Source organism: Silurus aristotelis (genome assembly GCF_946808225.1).
Source record: "Silurus aristotelis genome assembly, chromosome: 16".
NCBI lineage: Eukaryota > Metazoa > Chordata > Actinopteri > Siluriformes > Siluridae > Silurus > Silurus aristotelis.
In genome coordinates this window covers 5,566,984-5,576,932 of record NC_139589.1, presented here as the reverse complement: position 1 = coordinate 5,576,932, position 9,949 = coordinate 5,566,984, and the positions used below count along the sequence as shown (strand labels likewise).

General features: G+C 34.3%; 1 protein-coding gene across 1 annotated transcript; it reads right to left on the bottom strand.

Annotated features, from left to right (window-relative positions):
* On the bottom strand, nt 1–9,636 carry LOC310739511 (immunoglobulin superfamily member 11). The gene is made up of 6 exons (XM_083565476.1): nt 9,517–9,636; nt 3,791–3,945; nt 1,911–2,109; nt 1,432–1,587; nt 1,203–1,325; nt 1–416 (listed from the first exon to the last, which is right to left on the bottom strand). Exons 1-6 carry the CDS (start codon nt 9,578–9,580, stop codon nt 217–219), a joined length of 897 nt encoding a protein of 298 aa, XP_083421602.1. The 5' UTR covers nt 9,581–9,636; the 3' UTR covers nt 1–216.
* Between the last annotated feature and the right edge of the window lie 313 nt (nt 9,637–9,949).

Below are 9,949 nucleotides of genomic sequence, written 5' to 3'. Positions count from 1 at the left end.
TTCAAAGTAATTGAGCTTTTTAATTATTGTCACTGGCAACCAGACTCACGCAGCACCAAGAAGGAACGTCTATACTACAAACTGTACACCTTTACTCTGTATTTTAATAATAGACCAGTCGTTGCACCAGACATCATGTATCTCAAAACGAGATCATGTATCTCAAAACAATTCTGGACATCATAGAACCCAAACGCAATCCCAATCTCGAAAAGCTCAAACAAACGAGCGCTTGACTACAGAGGGAGTGCATGTGATCTCGTTGTAACACTCCTCCACACAGCCATCCGTCCATTTGCTCTCCTGAGCCCAGCGGTGGAGCCACAGCACCAATGCCACCAGGGTCAGCAGCACCAAGCCCATGGAAAGTGTGATCAGCGCCCCCTGCAGGAGACCTGGGGCAGTCGCCTGTTTTGCTGCACAAAAAGAGAGATGATAGAAAAAAAAAATCATGGCTAAAATGACAAGATTGACAGCTCCAATCTTCAGAAACACTTCTGCTAGGGATTGTTCTATAACCATTTTTTCGCTGGAAATTTCAGAAATAATTTCTTCGTCGTAAATGTAGTTTGTTTGCATTAACTAAACGATGGGACGCAGTTATGTATTCAAAAAAGGTTTGCACAAAGTTTTTACAATAAGAAGCTTAAGTGAGTGATTTCTATAGGTACACCAGAAGAAACTTGTCTATATATAGTCTCCAACCTACGATGGAGATGTTACAATGACCCCATCGTAACTTGATAATATCGTTAGTTGAGACATGGCCTAGCCTACCCAGGAGTCTGAAAGAACGGTGATCAGAATGGGGTAGTAAACTGTTATTTATCAAAATATATACAGCATATATGTATGTTGCAGCAGGCATGGGGACGAGCTCTATTTCGCAAGTGGGAGCCGGAAGAAATGAGCGGTAACCTTTAGCAATGAGACTAATCAGTGGGCTAAAATTGGGCTTTAAAACCAAAAACACACACCAAAAAAAAGCACTCTAACAACTGAACTAAATTGTGTCTCCATCTGCCTGCTGGGCAAATCTTTCGTCTCTTCGATATCATCATTGTAAATCAACAGACAAGCCGTTATAACTCGACGACTACCTGTGTGTGTGTGTGTGTGTGTGTGTGTGTGTGTATATATATGTGTTAAAAATTTTTATTTATTCTAAAATGCTTGGGTGGAGCGACAAGGTTTGAACTCACGGATGTACACAGAGAGATTCACGTAGCAGTTTTGTGTCCCCAGAGTGTTGGTCACAGAGCAGCGATACACACCCGCGTCCTGGCCAGATATGTTTGAGATTTGCACCACGCCCATTAGCTCCCCTAAAGAAAAGACACAATTACATAAACCTTGCCTTGACCTTTCTGTGACCTTTTTATTTTAGTCAGGTTTTGTCCTCCCATATTTGGATGGAAATGTACTTATTACCCCCCATGCTGATGGGCAAGGTGATGTGATCTGGTTCCAGCTTCTCCCAGGTCATTTGTGGAGTGGGGACGCCTTCCAGTATAAGACATGTCAGTGTCACGGTGCCACCTACGTCAGTGTTGCCCTCCCACATACAGACAGGCAGAGGCGGGGGCACTACAGCAGAGACATTAGATACAGGAAGACACACATAGTGCATTTATTTAACATGTAGAGTCTGATGTCAGACAAAGGTGCATTTTGCAAAGTTTGGAAATATTTTTTGCTTTAATATATATATAAAAAAATTTATTTTGGTTTCCTAAAGTAGAATCCTAAAATAAATCCTGTTAAACTGGAGCAAGGTAAAAAAAAAACAAAAAAAAACAATTAGATATTGGTTCTCAGAATGCCTGCTATTCAGAGATACATCAGTGATTACATTAAATCTTGTAGTAGCAGACAGTCTGCACAGGAGCTGAGCGTAAATTGGTTCTTACCCAGAACTCTGAGGCTGAGTTCTCCAATTCCAGGGTCTCTAGTGTCTGGTGGATTGCTCACTAGGCAGCGGTAGATACCAGCATCAGAAACACGTGTTTCATTCAGGATGATATCAGCGTTCCAGGGCATGTTCGCAAACGCCACCCTGCCAGTAAAGGAGGGGCTTTCGATCACCTGCCCCTGATCATACACAATCACCTGGTGCACAGGGGTGAACAAATAGTCACATTAAGATCAAAATGCAGACATTAACATGGTCAAGTTGCTTCAGTTTGTACACACTGATGAATGATTAGTCAATATAATATAATGTTTCAGTTCTTTCTATGAGAAAGTGCTGCCTGAAAATGAATGAGTTTGCAGCGTCTGTATTATGTTGCTGGAAAATGATGTTTACTTTAATTTTATGAATAATAAAGAACAAGTTTAGAACATAACCCATAATCTGTGGCAGTTGTGGGAGGCCATAAGGGTCAGCAATGCCTCCACTGCTGGCCTAAACTCAAGTCAGACATCAGAATCACTGACTTATTTTTTAACATATATATATATATATATATATATATATATATATATATATATATATATATATATATATATTTGTCCATGAATATGTGTTAAATTACTCCCAATAACTCTTTTCTTTCATTTCATAACATTTCTCTTGCCTGCACCCGAGTGTCTGTATGTATTAAAGTTTCTTTCCAATCAGATTTCAGCCTTCATATTACGTGTTGCCATAAGGCCAGCAACACTGCAGCCTTTTTTAATTAGCATAAACTCCATGTTGTTTAAAGCTGTTGTTTTAAGATGAAGGGGTTCAAGGGTCCATATAAAACCTCCCTGCTGAAGCATTTGACTCAAGTAGGGCACCACTGAAGGCCACATGAAAACTGCACGACCTGGCACTGATTGTCATTTGGTTCATTTGTGAAATGTTCAATTAAATGAATTTGTATTTGTATAGAACTTGGATATAGTGTTAATAAAATGATGTGTGTGTTTGTTTCTTATAATTGTAATTTTGTCTCTAATGACCGAGCCAGTGGCGACTGTGGGGAGATGGTCGCTTAGTGGTTAAGGCATGGAACTTTGGATCTGAAGGTTATAAGTTTAAATCCCAGCTTCACCAAGCTGCCACTTCTGGGCCCCTGAGCAAAGCCCTAGGAACTAGTTTTAAAAGGGAACTAGGGAACCTAAAAGTCAAGTAAGCAAAAGTAAGTATGCATTCTTAAAAATCAAGTAGGCAAAATAAGTCTGCATACCTAAAAATCTAGTAGGCAAAATAAGTATGCATACTTAGAAATCTAGTAGGCAAAATAAGTATGCATACTTAAAAATTAAGTAGGCAAAAATAAGTATGCATACTTAAAAATCTAGTAGGCAAAATAAGTATGCATACTTAAAAATCAAGTAGGCAAAATAAGTATGCATACTTAAAAATTGAGTATGCATGGAAGCAGTCAGATGAGGTTTGCAAAACAAAATCTAGATGGCAAATATCACAGTAATCTGCAAGTCAACACATGAAATGAAAGGATGAATACAGGCATGGAAATAAGCACAGAGTTAAAAACATCCTAAATTAATGCACAAACAAAAAAAGTCTCTAATAGCTAATATATTATATTATACATAACAAAAAAAAACAAGTAGGTAAAAATAAGTATGCATACTTAAAAATGTAAAACTGAGCCTTTGTAGTAGAGCATTTAAATTAATTACAGTTCAAAGGTATTTGGGGAGGAATTTGGTTTGTTTTTATTGTTTAAATTTTTTCTTATTGGAATTTCCTTTGTTTCTGTGCTACAAATGCAGTAGAACAAAATAAGTAAAAAAAAAAAAATGGATGGATTAGTTCTCTAACCATTGAGCTAACCTGTGTGGGATGGTCTTGGTCCGAAAAAGGAGTCAGGGTCCAGATGATGCTGAGGCGGATCAGGGGCATCATGGTAAAGAAGGAGCAGGGTAAAGTGATGAAGTCGCCCCGCACCACTTCCACACTGGACTCCCGCACTGTGACACGCACTGCGTCTACAGAGAGAACCTCTGTCACACTCCACCAGTTAATCACCAAGACGAATCAGTCAGCATAGAGACATTTGCATTTATGCCATTCTGGCAGATGTCCTTATCCAGAGTGACTTTCATTCATACAGCTGATCAGCTACGGGGTTAAGGGCCGTGCATAGGGGCCCAGCTTGTTGTGGCTGGGATTTGAATTAATGACATTTAAAACCAAAGTCCAATTCCTTAACCACAAAGCTACCACTTCCCCACCTATACATCTCACCAAAACAAATGCATGCTAAAATAATGATTTAAAATAAATAAGTGCACTTTGCATTCATGTTCATTCCTTACACCTGGAGGTTTTATCATGTGCACATTACTGTATCTTGCATTTTTAATGAAAAATAAAAAAGTGAAAGAGAAGTGTACTACGTGTTGCCTTCAGCATTACTGTAGAATTTGTTTTAATTTGCATAGTTATTAATAAAGTTACAAAAAAAAGCATGCATTAAAAAAAGTATATGCATATATGCAACAGTTCATATACTATATATAGGACATATAACAGTGATACTAAAAAGATACATTTGTATAAACATCAGACAATGTGAACAAGAGCGATCCTCTATTTTTAACACCATTCTGGTTAGTTTTTATACTAAAATCTATACTTCAGATGCATGCATACGTATTCAGATAAAATATGCAGCAATCTAAAATATTTGCTAAAACATACAGGAAACATTGGTTAAAAAAACAACCTGACCATGCATTCTTATAATTAAAAAATATTGTTTTTAAGTGTGCATACTTATTTATTTTTATATACTAAAAAAATTAAGCATGCATGAAAGCAGTTAGATGAGAATTGCAAACAAAATCTAGAAGCATACTCAAAAATCTAGTAGGCAAAAATAAGTATGCATACTCAAAAATCTAGTAGGCAAAATAAGTATGCATACTCAAAAATCTAGTAGGCAAAAATAAGTATGCATACTCAAAAATTAAGTATGCATGAAAGCAGTCAGATGAGGTTTGCAAAACAAAATCTAGAAGGCAAATATTACAGTAATCTGCAAGTCAACACATGAAATGAAAGGCTGAATACAGGCAAAGAAATGAGCACAGAGTTCAAACCATCCTGAATTAATGCACAAACAAAAAAAATATTCAAAATAAATAAATTAACTGAATATTCAAAAATAAGTATGCATACTCAAAAATCTAGTAGGCAAAAATAAGTATGCATACTTAAAAATTAAGTATGCATGAAAGCAGTCAGATGAGGTTTGCAAGACAAAATCTAGAAGGCAAATATTACAGTAATCTGCAAGTCAACACATGAAATGAAAGGCTGAATACAGGCAAAGAAATGAGCACAGAGTTCAAACCATCCTGAATTAATGCACAAACAAAAAAAATATTCAAAATAAATAAATTAACTGAATATTCAAATAGAATATGCAGGAGTGTATATACTGATCAGGCATAACATTATGACCACCTGTCTTGTATTGTATTGTAAGTACGCATACTTATTTTTGCCTACTAGATTTTTGCCTACTAGATTTTTGAGTATGCATACTTATTTTTGCCTACTAGATTTTTGAGTATGCATGGGCAGGTTGTTTCTTGTATAATTTAGCAATTACTTTAAACTGCTGCATATTATATCTGGAAACGTATGTATGCATTTAAAGTATGCATGCTTGTTTCTTAAGTATAGAATTGAGTATAGAAAGTTATCAAAATAGTGTTAAAAATATAAGGTCTCTCTTATGCACATTGTCTTGAACCACTTTTTTCAGATACTAACCACAGCAGACTGGGAACATCGTACAAGAGCTGCAGTTTTGTTGTATGCATTTAAAGTGTGCATGCTTGTTTTTTAAGTATGGAATTTAGTATAGAAGGTTATCAGAATTGTGTAGAAAATATAGGATCTCTCTTAAGCACATTCTCTTACTTCTATGCACTGTTATATATAATATCATATATTATATTATACATTAATACATATATACATATTATCTTATCATGCCACTGTTACTGGGTAAAACATATCAGGCAGCAAGTGAACATTTTGTCCCTGAAGTTTATGTGTTAGAAGCAGGAAAAAAATGGCAAGCATAAGGATTTGAGCAAGATTAACAAGAGCCAAATTGTGATGTCTAGACGACTGGGTCAGAGCATCTCCAAAACTGTAGCTCTTGTGGGATGTTCCTGGTCTGCAGTGGTCAGTATCTATCAGAAGTGCTCCAAGACAATGTGCACAAGAGAGACCTTATATTTTTAACACTATTTTGATAACTTTCTACAACTCCATACTTAAGAAAGAAGCATGCATACTTTAAATTTATACATACATTTCCAGATATATAATTTGCAGCAGTTTAAAGTAATTGTTAAATTATACAGGAAACAACCTGACCATGCATACTCAAAAATCTAGTAGGCAAAATAAGTATGCATACTTAAAAATTAAAATAAAAAATTGAAAAAATTAAGTATGCATACTCAAAAATCTAGTAGGCAAAATAAGTATGCATACTTAAAAATTAAGTATGCATACTCAAATGCATACTCAAAAATCTAGTAGGCAAAATAAGTATGCATACTTAAAAATTAAGTATGCATACTCAAAAATCTAGTAGGCAAAATAAGAATGCATACTTAAAAATTAAGTATGCATACTCAAAAATCTAGTAGGCAAAATAAGTATGCATACTTAAAAATTAAGTATGCATGAAAGCAGTCAGATGAGGTTTGCAAAATAAAATCTTGAAGGCAACACATGAAATGAAAGAATGAATACAGACATAGAAATGAGCACAGAGTTAAAATCATCCTGAATTAATGCACAAACAAAATATTAATTTACAATAAATAAATTAACTGAATATTCAAATAGAATATGCGGGAGTGTATATACTGATCAGGCATAACATTATGACCACCTGCCTAATATTGTGTTGGTCCCCCTTTCGCTGGCCAAACAGTTCTGACACATCAAGTATTACCTACAGGAACTTCTACAGCAGTTTAAGCTACAGCAGCTCATCAGTTGGCTCTGACCACACGGGCCAGCCTTCGCTCTCCACGTGTATCAGTGAGCCTCGGCCGCCCATGACCCTGTCGCCACTTCACTATACTGTTTCTTTCTTGGAGTACTTTTTACAGATACTGACCACTGCAGACCGGGAACAGCCCACAAGAGCTGTAGTTTTGGAGATGCTCTGACCCAGTCATCTAAACATCACAATTTACCCCTTGGGCCGAAATTGCTCACTTTTAACACATCAACTTTGAGAACACAATGTTTACTTGCTGCATGATATTTCCCACCCACTAACAGGTGCCATGATAAATATATAATATAATATAATATAATATAATATAATATAATATAATATAATATAATATAATATAATATAATATAATATATAAAAGTGCATAATAAAAATATAAATGTGCATTTAAAAATAAGACAATGCGCACAAGAGCTACTATTTGAAATTCCATACTTAAGAAACAAGCATGCATACTTCAAATACATACATACATATCCAGATAAAACACGCAGCAGTGTAAAGTATCTTCTATAACATACAGAAATCATTGATAAAAACAACCTGACCATGCATGTATATGCATACATAAATCAAGTAGGCAAAAACATGTATATGCATACTTAATATTCTAGTAGGCAAAAAAAAATGCATACTTTATTTTAAAAGCAGTCAGATGAGGTTTGCAAAACAAAATTTGTTGAAGGGAAATATCATAGTAATCTGCAACACCTAAAATGAAAGTATGAACACGGTCATATATACAATTAACGTCATCCTGAATTAATGCACAAAATTTTTTCAATACTTATTCACAAAAAAAATAAATAAATAAAAAAAACTCATAAAATATGCTGGAGTGAATATAGTTATATTCTAACCCATACAGATGAAGCAAATGAAGCATCAACCAGACTGTACTAAAAATGTGTACAAAATAAGCATACAAGTCATTCACAAAATGTCTCACTTTTACATTCGCTATATTTAAGAAAATATGGAAATAAAATAAGGCCAATATGAGTTCATGCTTAAAAACGTAAGCATGCAAAATGAAGTATGCAATAACCTTCCAGGTTCTTAAACTAAAACATGTGAAGGAAATAGATATTTTAAACCATTCTGGACAAACATGCAACAAATTTCCATGCTAATTAATAAATAACAATGCCAATAAATGGGTACAAACATGCATATTTTAAATGTATACAGTAAAAACAATAATAAAAAAAATAACTACACAAAACTATAATGCATCTGTAAAAAAAAAGAAAATAAAATAAAAAGGAAGCATGCATCCTAAAATATAAGCATATATCATTAAAAAAAAATATATACTCATAGATATGATGACAATTATATTGCTAATTAATATGCATGACAAAATTATATGTATGCAAATTACATATACACAAGTGTTTCTATTGTTGAAATATTTGTTAAAATGTACAGGAATTTTACTAATATAAATATATCTTTATTAATACCACAAACTATTAAAAATTGTTTGCATACTTTACAATGAAGTATTCAAGATGAGTATGCATATATAAAAAATTAGGTTTGAAAGGAAAATGCATTGTTTCTGTCTGGATCGTGTTCTGATATGTCAGCAGCAAAAACAGTCACAATAGACAGCATATTAGGAATATGTGCATTTGAAGCCATGTAAAGAAATAGAGAATTGAACATTAGTTCATGAATATTATATCCCACCTGAAATAACAATGAAAGGCAAAACTGCATCCTAAGAAAAGCTTTACATTCTTGGTAACAAGGATGTAAAATAAGCTCAAAAACTGGAATTTTACTGTAGTTCAGAGTCAATAAATATAAAGTATGAACACAAGCTTTTATTTATTTATTATTATTATTTTTTTACAGTTTCTTTTAGCAGTTTTCATTGTGCCCTGACCTTCATCCTCATGCATGCCCATGTCTCATTACAGTAATGATGTGCAGCACCCCCGCCACCCTACCATCTCCAGGCCCATTCTTTTGAATGAATACCAGTGTGTGTGTGTCACATTGTGAATATCAAGCCATAATTACAGTTGACATCTCAAAGCTAAACATTGCACACTGCAAGCTCCATGCCTTGGGAAAATATTTCTTGCAATAGTTCCTCAATATACATATTTACATAACTATTGCAAGAAATAGTATAATATATATTATACATTTAAATATTAAACATACTACAAACCCAAAGTTCTAATCTCTAAATCATCCTAAGTAGATAGTGTCCTTTTAATGTCATTTCTTGATGTCAAAACAATGACGAAGTCAACGTTAAAATCAATTATTATTGGGTCCATGCTGTATATTTTATATATATTCTGTATATATATATATATATATATATATTCTGTATATATATATATATATATATATATATATATATATTGTATATACTCAGCAAAAATGAAGGTTGTTGAAGTACAAATGTGCATTTCTACCTGCTCCATTATGGCGATTGTTTCGACTGAACAGACACAAAAGTGGACAGTAAAGTCTGACTCACCATACTGCAGAAATTCAACCACCAAGCAGGTGATGGTAAAGAGCCGCTGACTCCAGCCGTGCATCGTGAGGATGATGTGTTTGTGTTTCAGTGTGTGAATGTGGTTATGTGAATAATCTATTCAAGCCTTTACTCCTCACCCGCTGCACAAAAATAATCGAGTGATTATGGGCCGAACAAAGGAATTTCTCCAAGCACTGATTTCCAGCTTTTTGTACAAACGTTTACAAGCATGTTATCTGAATTCAGTTCAGAGGAATATGATCAACTTTTCCAATGGCAAAAGAAAAAGTGTCATTTTGAGGAATCCATATTATTAAGATTCTCTGCTAGTAGTTTTCTATCATGTAAAACAGGGTTTTTTTTCTGTAAGGGCTGAATCATTTTCTATAACAGAAAATGACATGAGCCAGAGTGACTACCAGCAATATTA

Bases quoted from the DNA above. Each gene is read 5' to 3' on its own strand.
- LOC310739511 (XM_083565476.1), bottom strand. From the start codon at position 9,580: ATGCACGGCTGGAGTCAGCGGCTCTTTACCATCACCTGCTTGGTGGTT. The intron at 2,110-3,790 runs GTTAGCTCAATG...CCTGTGCACCAG, and splicing joins ACCAAGACCATCCCACACAG to GTGATTGTGTATGATCAGGG. The intron at 1,326-1,431 runs GTAATAAGTACA...TCTTTTCTTTAG, and splicing joins CTTGCCCATCAGCATGGGGG to GGGAGCTAATGGGCGTGGTG.